At 45.8% G+C, this 20525-nt stretch overlaps 1 protein-coding gene across 1 annotated transcript; it reads left to right on the top strand.

Moving 5' to 3' along the window:
• The first annotated feature begins 4879 nt into the window (after nt 1-4879).
• LOC107106843 (chromosome-associated kinesin KIF4-like) lies at nt 4880-19711 on the top strand. The gene is made up of 4 exons (XM_015407057.1): nt 4880-5294; nt 6057-6648; nt 12021-12762; nt 19208-19711. The coding sequence occupies exons 1-4, from the start codon at nt 4880-4882 to the stop codon at nt 19709-19711; spliced, it is 2253 nt and encodes a 750-aa protein (XP_015262543.1).
• Nucleotides 19712-20525: the final 814 nt, after the last annotated feature.

The raw sequence follows: 20525 nt of genomic DNA, 5'->3' as shown, positions 1-20525 counted from the left end.
ACAACAGTGTCTATTTTCTTTCCTTCTACTTTCGCTTTTTACTCTAGTACAGTATTCCCCCCCCCCTTTCTTTCCTTCTTTGGTTTTTATTAGTGGCACCTTCCCCCCTCTTTTTAGTCACTATATTTTTGTTTTGTTTTAAAGTCTTTTATCAATAACTCTGTCTTTGTTCTTTCTGTTCCGTTTCTCGCCCTTCTTTCCTGCCTTTCTCTCCTACTTTCAGCTTCTTCCGCCCTTCTGGACTCTCTCGCTGCTCCTCCTATCGCTTTTCCTTCTCCTTGTTGGTCCCGCCTCTGCTGGTTGCTGCTGGTCCCGCCTCTGCTGGTTGCTTCCTCCTTGTCTCCTCTCTCCACGTGACCTCCTCTGTAGCCTCAGCAGTTTCACTTCCTCGTTGCGTCAGCCCTCTCCGCTCGTCCCCGTTGCTCTCAAATCTCGGAAACTGCCTCCAGCTGGATCCTCAGTAGCTCGCCTCTCATCCCCGTCGCTTCCTGCCCTCGAAATCACCTCCAGCTGGCTGGTCCGGAGCTCCCAATCTCTTAAAGAGACAATCAACTGGTTAGCTTTAATTTCCTTATGTTATTGCCTTCTAATTTTGCTTGCTATGCGTCTTTTAATTAAGTTACTTTATACAGCTTATCTTCCTCTGGCCCTTATTTCATTGCTTATTGCTTTCTTATAATATAGACGCTTATAAGTTTAACCTCTCCTTCCCCTTATTTAACCCTTCTCCCCACTTAGTTCCTTTTACTTATAATAACTTAAATTAAGTTCATGGACACTTAGCTTCGTTTTGCAGTTCTCTTCTTTGTGTGGTATTGATGTTATTCCACTCCTTGCGGTCTTCTTGGGCTCGCCTTGTGCTCGGCAAGGGGAAACCCCCCCCCGCCGGCTTCTCTCGCACTTCTGCCTCGAGACAAAAAACCTTAGTCCAGAAAGAAACGCCACTTCTTCTGGTTGTTTTTAAGTCCCTTGCAAGTAATCTCTCAAAAACAAAAGAGTACCCTGGCTACAAAAATTGCCAAAGAAGTGTGAGTTTTGGATAGTAATGCACGGAGCTCCTCTGCGCACGTCTATCCTCGCCGAGCTCAGCGAGAGTTTTTCTTTATGTACACTTTTTTTATATGTTTTATCTAAATTAGGGTTAATAACCATATTTAAATCAGTACCTATTAATATATTTCCTGTGGCAAAATTTTGTAGTTTTTCTAATACATCTTTAATATAACAATGTTGTTCCGTATTAGGTACATAAATTGATGCTATGGTTAAGGGGAGATCATTTAGCATGCCCTTAACAAATACATATCTTCCTTTTTTATCTATTTCAGTATGTTGAGCTAGAAATGGAATGTTTCTAGAAATTAAGATTGCTACTCCTCTAGCATTTGATGTTCCTGGAGCTTGGTAGCTTTGTTCAAACCATCTTGTTTTCAAGAGATGAGGTCTATTAACCTTTTGATGGGTTTCTTGTAGGCAAAGAATATCTGGTCTTTCTTTATTCATTAGGTTTGTAGTCCTCCTGATCTTAATAGGATTATTTAATCCTCTACAGTTCCAAGTAATGAATTTATAACCTTGAGACATTGTAGTTACTTTTATTCTGTTTATGTTATATGCTTGCTTCCTTATCCTTTAAATACAACTAACTATAAACTGTAACAACCCTAGATCTTCCTAGAGTCAAATTTCCAGAGGCTCCTAAAAGGAGAATAGGGTGACTTAATATGTCTCCCTGTCCGGAAATTTAAATAAAATTCAATATAAAATCAACCTACAAAATAAATTAGGGGGAAAAAAGGGAAAAGGGAAAAGGAAAAAAGAAAAAAGAAAAATGTGGGCTATGTGGTGTTGTTCTTTAAATAAACTATATATCGCCCCCTCGCTCCCCCTCCTCATACCTTTGCTTAGTTGACTTCTTTAGATATCAAAATGAATTATTATTTATCAAAAAAAGTTTTTTCTTTTTCTCACACATACTTTTACTTATAAGCTATTAGATCTTTTTAAGTTGGTTGTTTCTCTTTTCTAATCAATTATAAAGTTATATTTGATTTCTCCCCCTTCTTCTTTAGCTTAGTATAATCCTTCAATAAGAATTAATTAAATTAAATTAAAAGCATCTACACATATTAAATTTCCAACATTAATAATATCAAATAAGAATAGGCTTCACATTCAGCATTATTAATTTTTATAAAATAAATTCTTTGGCCGTTACAATATAAAATAAAAGTTACAAGGATTCTCAATATTAAATGCAAATAAAATGAGCTTTACCATCAGCCTTATTAAATTTCATAACATATATTTCAATATTAAGCTTTATTATAAGAAACAAATATAAAATATAAAAAACGTTGCTCAGTACTATTCAGTGATCCTTGTCATTTCCCACATAAATAAACATATTATGCTTAAATCCAGCATCCTTAAATTAACTATTTATTAAGATAAAAATAAAAAGCTTTCCTTCAGTTATTTCTAACTATATAAGGCTTGATCCTTTAAGCAATGTTAACATGAAATACAAAACAGTCCTTTATAACATTATTAACTTTGGTAATTTCTTTTATAGACAAAATAGTTCTAGCTTTCAGTTTTTACAATTATAACTTCAACATCATAAAATAAAAACTCTTTACCTATTATTAATATAAATATGCTTCAATTTTAATGTTTTTCATCTTAAACTCAGGGATATAGCTTTAACTTCAGCTTTAAACAATACCTTTATCTTCATCTTAAACTCAGGGATATAACTTTAACTTCAGCTTTAAACAATATTTTTATAACTTTTTCTGTATTAAAAATATAACATATGCTTTAATTTCAGCTAAAATAAGCTTCTGTTATTAATGTTCAAAATATTATCAATATAAGAAATGAACATTTATTTAACAGTGAGATTTGAATCATATACTTATCACTTCACAATGTAAATTCAGGTTTTTGGTGCGTCATCTTCCGTTGTCGGCCATTTTAGGCCCAGTTCAGTCAGCAATTCTCTCCCTGTTGTCTCATCAGAAGCTTGGTATAAAGTACCGTTTCGGTAGACTTGTATCTGGGATGATGCGCTCCATCTAAAGCGGATCTTTGCAGCAAAAAGTGTAGACGCAACAGCTTTGAGGTTCCTCCGTTTCTCCAGAGTTTCTGCGGATAGATCTGGAAGAACTTGTACCTTTTTTCCTTTGTATCTCAAAGAGCCGTGGATTCTGGCCTCCTTTAATATTTTATCTCGTGATCTTGGGTGCAAGAATTGAGCCACGATGTCCCGAGGTCATCCTTTTCTAGCTGATGCCAATGGACCTAGTCGGTATGCTTTTGTAATAACCGGCGCTACACCTTCTTCCAAATCCAGGGCTGAGGAAAGCCATGTTGATATGAAGCTTGGAAGGTTTGTTCCTTCTTCTTCGCCTTCCTCTATCCCTCGAAACTTCAGGTTGTACTGGCGCCAGCGGTTTTCCAGTGTTGTCAGTCTGATAGTTGTTAATTTTTCTGATGCTCTCAAGGCTTTCACTTCTTCTTGCAGATTTAATACAGCTTCAGCCGTTGTTTCAGCTATCCGTGCTGTGTCTTGCAAGTCCGTAGTTAGCTCCGATAGGTGTGTTTGTATAGGTTTCATCAGGTCAGTGGCCATTGAAGACAGAGACTTTAGTAGATCTTCCTTTAGTTCTTGTAATTCCTTTTTATTTAGCGGGTTCAAGGCGTCAGAGCTATTTTGTGGGTCGTTCTTTTCTCCGGTCGCCATTTTGTCTTCTGTCTCTGTGGCGTGTTTGCAATTAGGTGAAGTGGAGTTTTGCTGGAAAAAACTCTGTACTGACGAAGTTTGAGATGGTTTCTGAGTTGGCTTTGTTTTAGTCTGCTTTCCCATCTCTTTTCTTCAGTTTTTTTCACGTGTGAGCGATTTTAATCCGGTATGAGGAGAGGAGGCTAGAGGAGCAGTTCTAAGACACGTCCACCATTGCTCGTGTCGCTCCGCCCCCCCCATTCTAGTTTTTACTTGTTTTGAAATGTAATGTTTCTAAGTTTTAAAATACTGCTTTCCTTTTATTGGTAATCCTGAGCATGATTCCTTGGAAGAAAAGTCCACTGACATTACTACAGCTTTAAAACATCAACACAGGCAGAACAAGAAGAGGAAACCGCAAGAACCATTTCCACCCCCCAAATAAATTGCAGAGAGTTTCCAGCTGTCCCGCGCAGCCCTCTTAGAATATTCACCAGGCTTCTTACAGAACTTAATTAAAAATTACACAACCCCAATCTTTTTTGTTTAACCAAATTAAATTCCCCTGGTCTGGGGAGATTCCATCCCCCCCCCCACACGGAAGGTTGGTTGTCGGCTGACGGATGGCTCCCGCAAAGCAGGCTTGGAGTTTAATGCAATTTTGTTGTGGAGCAGAGCTGGCGCTGCAGACAGAAGACTTGCCTGTTAGTTGCGTTTGCACCCGGCCTGATTGGGATGGCAGGAAAATTGAAGCGGCTAATCCTTTTAAACCTAAACCTATGCTTGAGATTAACACAAGAAGGCGGAAGGTTTAAGAGGCTGCCGAGGGGGGGGGCTGTGTCTGTACAGCTGCTGCAAGCAGTTCTTGACTCTGCTGACGGCGGCAACAACGTCCTACAAGGCCGGCGAGGGGAGGGCGGGGCGGGGGGGAGAGGGAGAGACAGGCAGACACGGAGCCTTCTGCTTTCCCTTCCAGCCTGCACAGCCATGCCATTCTGGGTCCCCCGGACTTGCTCCCACTAGGCTCCATGTCTGCCCGTCTCTCCCTCTCCCCCCGCCCCGCCCTCCCCTCGCCGGCCTTGCAGGACGTTGTTGCCGCCGCCGCCAAGCAGAGCAATCCATCTGCGGAAAGGAAAGCGGTTCTTGTTTATTATGGCGCCCGCTGCCCCGCCGCCACCGCCTCCGGGGAGCCGGGGAGGAGAAATTAATGCTTCCCCCCCTGCCGCTGGAAGTCTGGAGAGCCTGAGTACAGGGACCAGGCAGAAGGCACCGAGCCCGCGACTCGCAGCCCAGTGGCTGGAAGCAAAAGCAGAAGGCTCCGTGTCTGCCCGTCTCTCCCTCTCCCCCCCCACACCCCGCCCCGCCCTCCCCTCACCGGCCTTGCAGGACGTTGTTGCCGCCGCCGAGCAGAGCGATCCCCCTGTGGAAAGGCAAGCGGTTCTCGTCGACTGTGGTGCCCGCTGCCCCAGTGCTGCCCTCGCCGCCTCCAGCCACGGCGCCATTGTTGGTGCCGCTGTTGCCGGCTGCGACGGCCGAGGCAGTGCCGGGGGCGGTGCTCGTGGACCCGGTGCTAGGTCCCCCGCCGGGAGGCGGAGGTGGCCACCGAGGTGTTGCTGGTGGTGCCGTCTTCGGCTGAGGCGCAGGTGTTGAAGGAGGAGGTACATGCAGATCTCCCTCTTGCTGCGGAGGGGGGGCGCTGGACGGGCTCTTTTTTCCCACATTCGCTCTATAAGACGCACACACTTTTCCCGCCACTTTTTTGGGGTGAAAAAGTGCATCTTATGGTCCGAAAAATACGGTATTTCCTATCTATAGGGCTAGGAGGAAAACATATGAACAAGAAACTTAAGAAAAGAATAAGAAAACATTTTTCTTTATACAAGGTTAATACTATCATGTAACAAGTAGTAAATATGTAGCTATAAAAGATTAATGAATATAACTATAAGAATATAATTATATGGTTTGGAGTATTAATCAATTTCACTTTCTTTATAGCTCCTCTAACAGCTGTATTGAATCAATGTAGTTTGTCTGTAGTAATTACAAAAGGCTCTCCACTTATTCTCAAATTCAGTGATAGGCTTTTTGTTTATATAGTTTATCATTTTTGCCATAACAGCATATTCCTCCATTTTGTCTCTCCAGTTCTCAAGATTTGGCCAGATTTCAGACTTCCACTTGGTTGCAAATACTATTCATGCTATGGTTAACATATATCTGAACAGTTCATGCTCTAATCTATTTATATTAGATGGTAAAATTCCTAATAGCATAGTCTAAGGTTTCATGGGAAGGTTTAAGTTTAAGATTTTCTGATGTTGGGAAGTTGAAGAAGCGGCTGAAGGTGGGAGGGGAGACGGGCCGGGTGCCGAGCGCTCGATCGGCGGCTCCGTGACAGGGAGGGCAATCTTACAAAATGTCAAAAGAAGAGGCCAAGGCGATCCCCGTGAGGGTGGCTGTCAGATTGTGGGACTGACAGAACTCGAGGTGACTTGCGCTCAAGAGACGGTCATCTGCCTGGAGCAGGGGAACAATTCTCGGACGGTGGCTGCCACAGCGATGAACACGCAGTCGTCTCGATCCCACGCAATCTTCACCATTTTTGTTGAACAGAGAAGCAAGAAGGACACGAATGTCAGCCTCCATTCCAAGCTGCACCTTGTGGATTTGGCTGGCTCAGAACGACAAAAGAAGACCAAAGCAGAAGGAGATCGGCTAATGGAAGGAATCAACATTAACAAAAGCCTCCTCTGCCTGGGAAACGACATCAGTGCTCTTGGGGATGAAACCAAGCGAGGCAACCATGTCCCTTATAGGGACTCGAAGCTCACGCGCCTCTTGCAAAATTCCCTGGGAGGCAACAGCCACACTCTGATGATCGCCTGCGTCAGCCCAGCGGATTCCAACCTGGAAGAGACATAAGAACATAAGAGGCGCCAATGTTGGATCAGGCCAAAGGCCCATCCAGTCCAACACTCTGTGTCACACAGTGGCCAGAAATACCAGTGCCATCAGGAGGTCCAGCAGTGGGGCCAGGACATTAGAAGCCCTCCCACTGTTGACCCCCCCAAGCACCAAGAAGACAGAGCATCACTTGCCCCAGAGCCCCTATCTATACCTTGTGGCTAATATCCACTGATGGACCTCTGCTCCATATGCTTATCTAATTCCCTTTTGAAGCCGTCCATGCTTGTAGCCGCCACCACTTCCTGTGGCAGTGAATTCCATGTGTTAATCACTCTTTGGGTGAAGAAGTACTTCCTTTTATCCGTTCTAACCCGACCGCTCTGCAGTTTCATGGAGTGCCCATGAGTTCTTGTATTGTGAGAAAGGGAGAAAAGTACCTCTTTCTCTACCTGCTCTTTCCCATGCATAATCTTATAAACCTCGATCATGTCACCCCTCAGTCGTCGTTTCTCCAAGCTAAAGAGCCCTAAGCGCTTTAACCTTTCCTCATAGGGAAAGTGTTGTTCCAACCCTTTTATCATTTGAGTTGCCCTTTTCTGCACTTTTTCCAAAGCTATAATATCCTTTTTAAGGTGTGGTGACCAGAACTGCACACAGTATTCCAAATGAGGTCTCACCATTGATTTATATAGGGGCATTATTATATTGGCTGATCTGTTTTCAATACCCTTCCTAATAATCCCCAGCATAGCATTGGCCTTCTTTATTGCAGTCACACACTGTCTCGACATTTTCAGTGAGTTATCCACTACAACTCCAAGATCTCTCTCTTGCTCAGTCTCTGCCAGTTCAGACCCCATCAATGTGTATTTATATTTAGGATTTTTGGCTCCAATGTGCATCACCTTGCACTTGGCCACATTGAACCCCATTTGCCATGTTGACGCCCACTCGCCCATCCTTGACAGATCCCCTTGGAGTGCCTCACAATCCTCACTGGTTTTCACCACCCTGAACAACTTTGTATCATCCGCAAATTTAGCCACTTCACTGCTTACTCCCATCTCCAAATCATTAATGAACAAGTTAAAAAGCAGTGGACCAAGTACTGATCCCTGCGGTACCCCACTGCTTACCACCCTCCACTGAGAAAATTGCCCATTTATACTCACTCTCTGTTTTCTATGAATTAGCCAGTTTTTGATCCATAAAAGGACTTGTCCTTCTATCCCATGATTTTTGAGCTTACTTAGGAGCCTTTGATGAGGAACTTTATCAAAAGCTTTCTGGAAGTCAAGGTAAATAATATCTATTGGATCCCCCTTGTCCACATGTTTGTTCACCCCCTCAAAGAACACTAACAGGTTAGTGAGACAAGATCTTCCCTTACAGAAACCGTGCTGAGTCTGCCTCAATAGGTTTTGTTCATCTATGTGCCTACTAATTCTTTCCTTAATAATGGTTTCCACCAATTTACCCGGTATCGACGTCAGACTGACTGGCCTGTAATTTCCCGGATCTCCTCTGGAACCCTTTTTAAAGATGGGAGTGACATTAGCTACCTTCCAATCCTCAGGAATGGAGGCAGATTTTAAGGAAAGATTACATATCTTTGTCAGGAGATCTACAAGTTCACATTTGAGTTCTTTCAGAACTCTCGGATGTATGCCATCTGGGCCTGGTGATTTTTCAGTTTTTAAGTTGTCTATCAGTTTTAGGACCTCCTCTCTCATCACCTCAATCTGACTCAGGTCTTCCAACACCCCTCCTGAAATCAGTGGTTCTGGAGTGGGCAAGCACTTCTCATCTTCCACAGTGAAGACGGAGGCAAAAAATGCATTTAGCTTCTCAGCCATTTCCCTATCATCCTTCAATACTCCTTTTACCCCTTGGTCGTCCAAGGGCCCCACTGCCTCCCTGGCTGGTTTCCTGTTTCTAATGTATTTGAAGAAAGTTTTATTGTTGGTTTTTACGTTTTTTGCTATATGCTCCTCATATTCCCTTTTTGCCTGCCTGACCTCAGACTTGCATTTTATTTGCCATAGCCTGTGTTCCGTTTTATCAGCCTCACTGTGACTAGCTTTCCACTGCTTAAAGGAATTCTTTTTACTTTTTACAGCCTCCATTACTCTGTTTGTTAACCATGCAGGCTTTTTCCTATACCTGTTTGTGCCTTTCCTAACCTGCGGAATATATATTTTTTGAGCTTCTAGGATCGTAGTTTTAAATAGATCCCAAGCTTCCCCAATTGTTTTGACCCTTTCTACTTTTCCTTTCAGTTTCCTCCCCACGTGTCCCCTCATATCAGAGAAATTACCCCTTTTAAAGTTAAAAATGGTTGTGTGAGTCTTTTTGGCCAATTCTCTATTTGTACAAATGATGAACTCAACAACATTATGATCACTGTTTCCAAGCGGTGCAATCACTTTTACATCTCTCACCAGGTCTTGAGTGTTACTTAGGACCAAATCAAGGATCGCCTCTCCCCTGGTAGGTTCCGTGACCATCTGCTCCATAGCACAGTCATTTAGAGTGTCTAGAAACTCAATCTCTTTTTCCCGACTAGAACACATATTGACCCAATCAATGTGTGGGTAGTTAAAATCACCTATTATTACACAGTGTTTTTGTCTAGTTGCTATCTTTAAGGCATTCATCATTTTATAATCCTCCTCTATCTTTTGATCTGGTGGGCGATAACAAACTCCCAGTGTTAAGTTTCCTTTTGGCCCCCCTATTTCAACCCATAGAACTTCCAGAAGCGAATCCAATTCACTTAGCCTCTCAATCTTTCTAGACTTTATACCCTCTCTGACATACAGAGCTACCCCACCTCCAACCCTTCCCCCCCTATCCTTCCGATATAATATATAACCGGGAATCACTGTGTCCCACTGATTTTCCTCATCCCACCAAGTTTCAGAAATACCCACAATGTCTATTTTTCCCTCCGACACCAAGCACTCCAACTCCCCGATTTTACCTCGGACACTTCTAGCATTTGTATAGAAACAGCTGTAATTTCCCTTACAAGTTAAGCCTGCATCCTTCCTCTTGCTATCTCGAGTCGTTGTCCGGCAGTCCATGTCACCAGCCATGGCCTCTGTGGACAATTTCAATCCACCTCCCTGTAGAAAAGCAACCGGTACCCCCTCACCTCTCTCAGATGAGCCAACCCGAACCAGAGACTTTTCATCTCCTGTCGGCTTTCCCCCAATATTCAGTTTAAAAGCTGCTCTGCCACCTTTTTGATTTTAAGTGCCAGCAGCCTGGTTCCTTCTCGGGACAAGTGGAGACCGTCTCGCCTGTACAGCTCCCTCTTGTTCCAAAAAGTATCCCAGTGCCTAACAAACCTGAACCCTTCCCCCCTACACCATCGTCTCATCCACGCATTGAGACTCCTGATCTCTGCCTGTCTCTCCGGCCCTGCGCGTGGAACAGGTAACACTTCTGAGAAGGCTACCTTGGAGGTCCTGGACCTAAGTTTCCTGCCCAGCAGCCTAAATTTCTCCTCCAGGACCTCACGACTGCATTTCCCCACATCGTTGGTGCCGACATGCACCACGACCACTGGCTCCTCCCCAGCACTATCTACCAGCCTATCTAAAACACGCGTAATGTCCGCTACCTTCGCACCAGGCAGGCAAGTCACCATACGGTCAGTACGCGGGTTCGCCACCCAGCTGTCTACCTGCCTAAGGATCGAATCACCCACTACCAAGAGCCCCCCTCCCACCCTGCTCAGGGATGGTTCCTTGGTGCAAAAGGAGAGCCGCTCACCAGCTGGGGAAGAGGTCCCTTCTGAGGGCACATTCCCCTTATCCTCAGCATGGTGCCCTGTTTCCCCTAGACCCTCATGCTCCCTGACAGCAGCGGGGCTGCCAGATCCAGAGTGGGACGAAGCTAACAAGTCCCCGAGAGTCTTTTCTGTGTGCCTAGCTGACTGTCTCTGCTTCTCCAGGTCAGCCACCTTGGCCTCAAGGGAGCACACACGTTCCCTGAGAACCAGGAGCTCCTTGCACCGAGGACACACCCAAGACTTCTGCCCAGTGGGCAGATAGTCATACATGTGACACTCCGTGCAAAACACTGGATAGCCCCCAACCCCCTGCTGGCATTCTGGCTTCATAATTCTTTTAAAATAAATAAATATAATCCCCCTTTTAAACCCTTGGTATTTATGTGGGTTTTGTTATCAAGTCAAATTATTTTACGGGAAAGACAAAGAGCCTAGGGCCTTGTCTTTCTGGCTCTTTTTGGGCTTCTTACAGCGCCCCTAGTCTAAGAGTCCCTAGGCTAAGAGCCACAGGCAAAGAGCCCTTTAGCTCACCCTTCGGCTCGTGCCAGAGGCTCGTGCCTCTGCCAAGGTGTTTCCTTAAATAGAGGCCTCCCCCAGCAGAGGTCAGGCAGCAGCTATTCAAATTCAAATTCACCCAGGCACTCAATCACAGGCAAAACAATGCCCCTTCCACTTCCTCTCAATTACAGGCAATCCCAGTCAAACAGTGCCCGTTCCTCTCCCACACTCAATCAGCCAGGACTCTGCAAGAACTCTAAGTGCTTCCACACACTGCTAAACACAGTTTTCCCACAAAATATCCTTAGCTGAATTCTCTCAGCTGAAAGCAAGTAAAAGAAACCCACTCACCTCTCTCACAGCTCTCTCTCCTGCTCCTGCTCAGAGCTCAGCTGGGTCTCCTCTGCCTCTGGCAAGGTGCTTCCTTAAATAGAGGCCTCCCCCAGCAGAGGTCAGGCAGCAGCTATTCAAATTCACCCAGGCACTCAATCACAGGCAAAACAATGCCCCTTCCACTTCCTCTCAATTACAGTCAATCCCAGTCAAACAATGCCCCTTCCTCCCTCAATCAGCCAGGACTTTGCAACAACTCTAAGTGCTTCCACACACTGCAAAACACAGTTTTCCTACACAATATCCTCAGCTGAATCCTCTCAGCTGAAAGCAAGTTTAAAAAAAACCACTCACCCCTCTAGCAGCTCTCTTTCCTGCTCCTGCTCAGAGCTCAGCTGGGTCTCCTCTGCCTCTGGCAAGGTGCTTCCTTAAATAGAGGCCTCCCCCAGCAGAGGTCAGGCAGCAGCTATTCAAATTCACCCAGGCACTCAATCACAGGCAAAACAATGTCCCTTCCACTTCCTCTCAATTACAGTCAATCCCAGTCAAACAATGCCCCTTCCTCCCTCAATCAGCCAGGACTTTGCAACAACTCTAAGTGCTTCCACACACTGCAAAACACAGTTTTCCCACACAATATCCTCAGCTGAATCCTCTCAGCTGAAAGCAAATTAAAAAAAAACCACTCACCCCTCTAGCAGCTCTCTCTCCTGCTCCTGCTCAGAGCTCAGAGCTCCTGCTCAGAGCTCAGACCCTGAACACCCTTCGCTACGCCGACTGGGCGAGGAAAATAAAGAATAAGCCCGTAGTGAACGTTGACCCCCAGGCAGCAGAGATCAACCAGTTGAGGCTGCAGGTTCAACAGCTTCAGGTCTTACTGCTCCAGGCTCATGGTGGGACACTTCCAGTGTCTATTGGTGGGGAACCGTCGGAAAACTTGCAGCCCATGATGGAGAGGAACCAGGCCCTGGCGGAGGAGAATGAGAAACTGAGCCGGGGCTTGAGTGAGGCCGCCGGCCAGATCGCCCAAATGCTCGAGAGGATCATTATGACGGAGCAGCAGAACGAGAAGATCAACGCTAAGCTGGAGGAGCTCCAGCAGCACGAAGCATTGAAACTGGATCTGCAGAAGCTGCACGAGGTTCTGGAGGATGACGAGCTAAAGCAGCACGTGGAGCTGGTTTGCAGCAAGCGATTGAACGAAAGTCCTCCCGGCAATGCCGAAATGGACACGTCCAAACAGGACTCTGGGGCTCTTGCGGAAGCCAGCCTGGGTGACCAGAGCGCGTCAGAGGAATACACCACCCGGCACGCTCTCCACCAGGCCCAGATGTCCAAAGAGCTGCTGGAGCTCAACAAAGCCCTGGCTCTGAAGGAAGCCCTGGCGAGGAAGATGACTCAGAATGACAGCCAGCTGGAGCCCATTCAGTGCCAATACCAGACTAATATCAAAGACTTGGAGGTGGAAGTTGCCAAGCTGCAGAAAGAGAAAGAAGTTTTAATTTTTTAAAATAATTTTTTTTAAAAAAAAGTTTAAGATTTTCTGCATTTCAGTATGTATTTCAACCCAGAATTTGTTGGTCTTTTTGCAGGACCACCACATACAGTAAAATGTGCCATCCGTCTTTTAATATTTCAAGCACTTTCCTTTGCAATTTTATCCATCTTCTTAATATCTTTGGGAGTAATATACCAATGGTAGAACATCTTGTACCAATTTTCTCTGAGTGCTTGACTCACTGTAAACTTTATATCTTTCATCCATAAGCTTTCCTACTGCTGAAGTGAAACTTCATCAAAATTCTGCATCCATTTCACCATGCATGTCTTAACCTGTTCTGTTTCTGTATCATTTTGAAGTAGAAGTTTATAGGTATAGGTTTCCTTTGCTCGAAAACCAGTTGAATCCGACTATAGGGTTGCGGTGCTCATCTCCGTTTCCAAGCCGAAGAGCCAGCGCTGTTCGAAGACGTTTCTGTGGTCATGTGGCTGGCATGACTAAATGCCAAGACACACGGAATGTTGTTACCTTCCCATCAAAGCGGTACCTATTTATCTACTTGCAATTTCTTGCTTTCGAACTGCTAGGTTGGCAAGAGCTGGAACTAGAGACGGTAGCTCACTCCGTCATGCAGCACTTCGGTCTTGAACTGCTGAACTACCAACCTTCCAGCCTGCAGTTCAGCGTCTTAACCACTTGGGTTACCGCAGCTCCTAGAAGTTTATAAATGTGACCTATTATGTTTTCAAATTCTGCTAAATCCCTTGGTTTATCCTTTTCTGCACACATTGCTTCTTTAAGCCTTGAGGTAAATTGAAGATAAGTTAGCCATTGTTTCTTTTTTCCTTCTTCATTCATTGTCTGCCAGGATTTGATTTTGCCTTGAGAATTGATCATATCTTAGTATGAAATAAAATTAGAGTTTTTTCTTGCAGGTTTATCATAATATGCATCTATTGGAGACTTTATAGGTGAGATTGGTGGGCTAACTCTTGTTTTCATACACTGCGAAATTTTCAGTAGACTATCTAAAATTACATGGCCCTTCATTGCCTATTTTAATTATTTATCTGTTTGTTTTATTCCCAGTCAGATCCACTGTGTCCAGTTTCATCAATCTTTCATTCAGATTTTCGATCCAACTGGAAATCCACAACAGGCTGGCTACCTGCACATGGAAAATTAGATGGGTTCTAATTTAACCTTGCTCCAAGATATTAGCTTTCTGTAAAATTTGAATTTTTTTTGGGGGGGGGGCTGGAATAGAACGGAGTAGTTGCAATCTCCTCACGTTGTCCAAAGTCTATACGGGTCTATATGGAAATTTACCACTTCAGTTAGAACTTTACCACTTCAGTTAGAACTGTTCCAAAGTGAGGGATCCTAGTTGGAAAATTCCTGGTAATTTTGTCAGTGGGGCATGGGGAGGGCAGGGTTTGTGAAGGGGAGGGATCTCAGCAGGGTCTAATGCCATGGAGTTCCCCCTCCAAAGCAGCTATTTTCTCCAGGGAGCTCATCTTTGTCATTTGGAGATCATCTGTAATTCCAGGAGATCTCCAAGTCCCACTCAGAAGCTGACAACCATAGTTCCTAGACTAGACTGGAACAAGCTTGCAAGCATGGAGGCATGGAGATGTTTAAATCTAACAAGATTAATGGACATTCTAGATAAAGTCAGGATTGAAGAAAAGCTCAGTACTTTGACATGACTTGAAGTGGTTCTGAATAAGTTAAAATCTTTAATTTTAGTAAGATCAGGGGTCATTTCGGGGGGGGGGACGCGAGGGGACGCCATCCCCCCGGGTGAGGTGCGGGGGGCGGGGCACAGGAAGCCCCGCCCCCTGCTTCCGGCCACCCTCTGCTTCCCTCTCATTCAATCACAGGAGGAGCTGGAGGTATATGCTAATGAGTTATGTTAATGAGTCCCCCTAGCTCTTTTTCTAGGAAATGACCCCTGAGTAAGATGTAATGTCTGGTATTGCTTTGTTCCTATAGATTTGGTGTTTGTTGACTTGTAATGATAATTTGGAAAGTTAGTAGAATGTATTATATGTATTGTTTATAAAATGTTGAATAAAAAAGTTTTTAAAAAGAATTGGAATGTAAAGTGAGAAGTTTTAGTCAGTTGGTGATTGTTTTGTTTTCCATATTTACTGGCATAATCTTGGCATAAAAAGGCAAATTTAAGAAGGATATAGACAAGCTGGAATGTGTCCAGAGGAGGGCAACTAAGATGCTGAGGGGGTCTGGAGACCAAGTCCTATGAGGAAAGGTTGAAGGAGCTGGGTATGTTTAGTCTGGAGAGGTGATGACTAAGTGTTGATATGATAGCCATCTTCAAGTACTTGAAGGGTTGTCATATAGAGGATGGTATGGAGTTGTTTTCTGTTGCCCCGGAAGGTGGGACCAGAACGGGTTGAAATTAAATCAGAAGAGTTTTTGGCTAAACATCAGGAAGAACGTCCTGACAGAGCGGTTCCTAAGTGGAACAGGCTTCCTCAGGAGGTGGTGGGCTCTCCTTCTTTGTCGCTGTTTAAACAGAGGCTAGATGTCCATCTGTCAGCAATACGGATTCTGTGAAATTAGGCAGATCATGAGAGGAAGGGCAGGAAGGGTTGCATCAGTGCTTAGTTCTTGTGGCCCTTTCTTACACACCCAGGGAAATGCTGATCGCCACTTTGGGGTCAAGAAGCAATTTTTCTCCAAGCCAGTTTGGCTGGAGATCCTTGAGGGGTTTTTTTGTCCTATTCTGGGCATGGAACAGCGATCACTGGGGGTGTGGGGGGAGGTATTTGTGAATTTCCTGTATTGTGCAGTGGGTTGGACTAGATGATTCTGGAGGTCCCTTCCAACTCTATGATTCTATGGTGGCCTGGTAAAAAGTGTGTGAGATGCTGATTGCAAAAACAGATGTGTCTACATAAGACCCATGGAGATAGACCCATGGAGATACTTATTGACTGTTAGAGTTAGTGACTCAGCATGCCTGAAAATCGGAGGGTGCTATATCACTCTGGAAATGTTTCAGAGCAGACTCAATCAAGATTAAGAAAAAATTAGTGTGATAAAAAATTAGGATTGCCCCCATTGTCCAGAAAGCTACTGATTTTGTAGAAACCAAATGGGCTTTCCAAGAAAGAGTGCCACTAAAGATGATACCCAGATATTTAAAGGTTCTGCACTGGTCGATTGGAAAATCATCAACTGACCAGCAGAAATTGTTTTACCACAAGCCAAAAGACATCTTGGTCTTTGAATAATTGATAGTTAAGGACTCTTCTTTACAGTAGTTGCTGAGCCTGTGCCCTTGTGAGTAAGAGCCAGAAGAACCATACCATCTGCATACATAAGAATTTAAATTTTCTGAGAACCCAGGAAGAAGGGCAAAAATCTGGACCAGAAAGTCTCTTAATAACATTAGTATAAAAATTAAAACCTAGCAGTTCGAAAGCAAGAAATTGCAAGTAGATAAATAGGTACCACTTCGGTGGGAAGGTAACAGTATTCCGTGCGCCTTGGTGTTTAGTCATGACGGCCACATGACCACGGAAACGTCTTCGGACAGCGCTGGCTCTTCGGCTTTGAAACGGAGATGAGCACCGCAACCCTAGAGTCGGACTTGACTGGCTTTCGAGCAAGGGAACCTTTACCTTTACTAAAAATTAAAAAGTAAACAATAACTAGATGCAAAAATCACAGTGTATCCACAAAGAAGAACTGTGCCACTGATAGCCTGCCTCTGCCTCCTGGCCCTGAGCCGGCCTTGCTGGGAGGGCGGTGTAAAAATCTAAATAAATAAACATTGTCAGGTTTGTCCTTTCTTATGCATTTTGTACTCTCCCCTCCGCAGCTGCTGCTGCTTCAAGGAAGGAGACAGCCTTCCATTTGTCACCAAAATGATTGAGGGAGGAGCTAGGTTCAGGGGATAAAAAGGTGGGCCCCATTTTTCCCATTTAGGCCCGGGGGGCTGCCTCCTTTGCACGCTTCTGGGCTGTGCAAGGTGTAACATGTAGCAAGGAAAAGCTCAGTTGTTGTGTTAGTCCAAGTAATATATATTTTTTAGGACCAAATTTTTGATGAAAAGTTCTGGAGAATTCAAAACCTGTTTAAGTGTGGTTGGTCTTTAAAAAAACAGTATTACCTGGATTTCGTTTTTTGAATATTTCAAGAAGAGACTCTTTCTGGGAAAATAAGAAGCCACTGTTTTTTTGGCATGTATAGAAAGGGGCTGTCAGAAAGGAAGAATTCACAGAGGCAGGTGACTTACATGGCATTTCATTCATATCACAGATAAAGAACACTTAAAGAAAGGGTTCTCAGTGCTCTGGATACCTGGGTTTATTTATTGATGTTGGGTGTTAGAAGTCAAACCACTTCAGTATTTACAGGGTTAATGATGTTTGTTAAGTCACATGTTTGTTTGTAACCAATCTGTTTAGACAATAGAATGCCCGGGAACTTTGGAGCTAATTTGCTAGTCTGATTGGAAACCAAGGTGTCAAGTATTTAGCATATTGGCTTCTCCTTCCGTTCTTTGTTCTGATTGAGAAGGAGATGCCATTCTTCTCTTCCCGTTTTACCTTTTAGCTGTAAGGATGTAGCCATATTAGCTCTTTGTTATTTTATATCCTGTGTACCCAGGGCTCTAGTCGGAGGGGAGCTCTCAGGTACGGAGCTCCGGAAGAGAACCTCTAGGGGGCGGGGCGGTCACGTGGTGAAGCCCCGCCCCCTTCTTTACCCCGCCCTCTGCTTCGATCCTCATTCCATTTGGGAATGAGGATGAAGCAGGAGGGTAAGTAGCCGGGCCTTCTGACACACTTCCGGTGATGTCAGGGGGTGTGGCCTTCTGTCACTTCCGGTGATGTCAGGGGGCGTGGCATATGCAAATAAGTTATGCTAATGAGTTATGCTAATGAGCTCAGGCAGCTCTTTTTCTACAACGAGACCCCTGTGTGTACCTTTTCCCCATGTTAGGTTTATAGTAAACCTTTTATATTTTAAAACACACCATGGACTCAGTCTCTTAATACTCTGCTGACTTACTTAAAAAGAATCCCAACAATTGAAAATGCCAGTTCTGCAATCCCCCCCATCCCATGCAATGAGCAGCTATAGCTCACTGTTAGGTGCCTTCCAGGCATGGTTGTCAACCTCCAGGTGGGGCCTGGAGTTATCTCTGAATTATTGTTGATCTCTAGAGATCATTTCCACTGGAGAAAATGGCTACTTTGGAGGGCAGACAATGACATTATTCCTTACTACGACCCCCTCCCCAGGGCTCCACCCCCAAATCGCCAGAAATTTCCCAACTAGGAACTGGCAACCCCTCTTCAAAGGTTCAGGGCAACAAGGCTCCATATGAATAAAGTGTGGTCTCAGAATCCTCTGCAGAATGCAAGGATTCCCCAGTAAATGTGTGAAAAGGGTAGGAAGGATGCTGAAAAGCCACTTCAGTAGCCTACCCATGGCCCAAATGGCATCCAAGACCCCACCGGCAGCCATCAACCAGGGAGCTGTTCCAACAGGGCCTGGTCTCTGACTAAGCTGCCCAGGCAGCATGACAAGGCGGCACTGATGCGCTGCACGCCCTCAACAGGCCACCGACAGACAGACAAGCCTTCATTGGCATATACATGTAGATACAATAATCTAAATACGAAATCCATGCAGAGTAAAATTAAGAGTTGCAGAATAAACAAAAAGAGTAACAGCAATAAAACCTAATTCATAGTATCACTTATCAGGACTGTGACCATGGCACTGCAAAGAAACTTTGCTCCTATTTCAGTTATTTCTGTATCTGGGTTATCAAGCAAAAAAAAGGACCTGGAAATCATCAGGGGTCTCTAAAAGTTGGGCTAATGTGGGATATAGAAGATCCCGAGGGGGCGCCAGATAGAGGGCAATGGAGTAGAACATGGGCGACAGTTTTCAACACAGTCTTTCATACAAGGACGACACCTCAACAGGCTACTGACTGATCTTTAGGGAGGAGACCGGGCTCACTTCAGAGGGGTGTGAGCCTTGCACTAGCCACGATGGGGATGGATGGATGATCCTTGCTTGGGATGAACAATAAAGAAACTAACTCTAATTAGCCCCGAGTCCCAGCCCTAAGGGGGAAAGCAGGCACGATCGGGACCACCCCCGCCATCTAGGGTTGCCAAGCCTGGTTTGCAAAATACCTGGAGACTTTGGGGGTGGAGCCAGGAGAGGGCGGGGTTTGGGGAGGGGAGGGGCCTCAGCACAGTACAATGCCATTGAGTTCACCCTCCAAAGCAGCCATTTTTTCCAGGGGAGCTGATCTCTTTCGGCTGGGGATCCGTTGTAAAAGCGGGAGATCCCCAGGCCCCACCTGGAGGCTGGCAACCCTACCGCCATCTTCTTGCCCGAACATGCCATGCATCCCATGCACGTTTCTTGCCCATGATTTGCGTAGAACGCTTCCATGAGAAAGCGGACCCTTCTGTGCCCCCTCGTTACTCCTGCACCGCTCAGTCCTCGCGTCCCCTTCTACCCGGCGCTTGTCGGAGCCACGCCGCAGCTACCCTTGACGGCGGCAGAGCTGGAAGTCCCTTTTTCTCGTCGCAAAGGAGGCGGCGGCGGCTGGTTGCCGGAGCCCAGAACTACGCAAGTCCCGCTGGGAAGGCGGCTTGAGGCAGCTGCGTCGGAGTCGAGACACGTGGAGGGAGGCCGTGGGTCGTCGTCGCTGGAGCCGCCCGGCCTGCTCTCTCGCGGGCGCGCCGGTGGAGGCAACAGGCGGCTGGAGGGAATTCTGCCGAAACTCGGAAGGCTTCCCAGGGGCGGCGCCCTCCCGTCGCTCGCAGTCTGGCGAGGGCCGGGCTGCCCTGCCCACCTTCAGCGCCGGCGAGGAGCCGTTGTGCTGGCCTCGAGTCGCTGCTGTGAGCGTCCGTCCGTCCAGTCAGCGCCGCCAAGCAGGTAAAGTCTCTCCAGCTGTGCTGCCCTGTTTCCAAGTTATGCCCGCCTGAAGCCGAAAAACGTATCTGGCACTAGCCCACGGCTTAGTGTGAGAGAAGGCGGGGACGGGCTGGGCTGGAACCGGCAGAAGGTGAATGAGGGTCCCTGGCGCTGCGGAAAGAGGCGGAAACGCTGGGACGAATACTTTAGTTAAGAAAGAACGCCTCTTAAGAGTTAGACGAGGTGTCGTTAGTCGGGGAATAGTCTCTTGTGACCGTGAATCCTTCCTCGTACTCTTGTAGCCTTTCGGCAACAAGTTCTCCTTGGGACGTGCCGCTCGGCCCGCAAAAGGTGTACTGGGAAGCCCGCCCTGCAAACGGGTTTGCGTCTTTTCTCTCCCGCGTCTTAAGGACGGCAGCCTTAATATTTTGCCTCCGCTGACCACCAAGACTAGAGTATCGCCAAGGTCCAAAGGGGTGGAGGGAGTGATGTAAAATGGGTGGAGACACAGGTTTGATAAAAGTAATTTGCAAGAGGGGTCCCCAGATTGGGAGGAAAGCCATCAAGGTAAAAAGGTAAAGGTTCCCTTGCTCGAAAGCCAGTCGAATCCGACTCTAGGGTTGCGGTGCTCATCTCCATTTCCAAGCCGAAGAGCCAGCGCTGTCCAAAGACGTTTCCGTGGTCATGTGGCCGACATGACTAAACACCAAGGCGCACGGAACGCTGTTCCCTTCCCACCAAAGTGGTACCTATTTATCTACTTGCAATTTCTTGCTTTCGAACTGCTAGGTTGGCAGGAGCTGGAACTAGAGACAGGAGCTCACTCCGTCATGCGGCAC

Source organism: Gekko japonicus, unplaced genomic scaffold (genome assembly GCF_001447785.1).
Source record: "Gekko japonicus isolate JY-2015 unplaced genomic scaffold, Gekko_japonicus_V1.1 scaffold2216, whole genome shotgun sequence".
NCBI classification, from domain to species: domain Eukaryota; kingdom Metazoa; phylum Chordata; class Lepidosauria; order Squamata; family Gekkonidae; genus Gekko; species Gekko japonicus.
The sequence above is the reverse complement of the archived record's forward strand: the minus strand, read 5'-3'. Positions and strand labels throughout refer to the sequence as shown.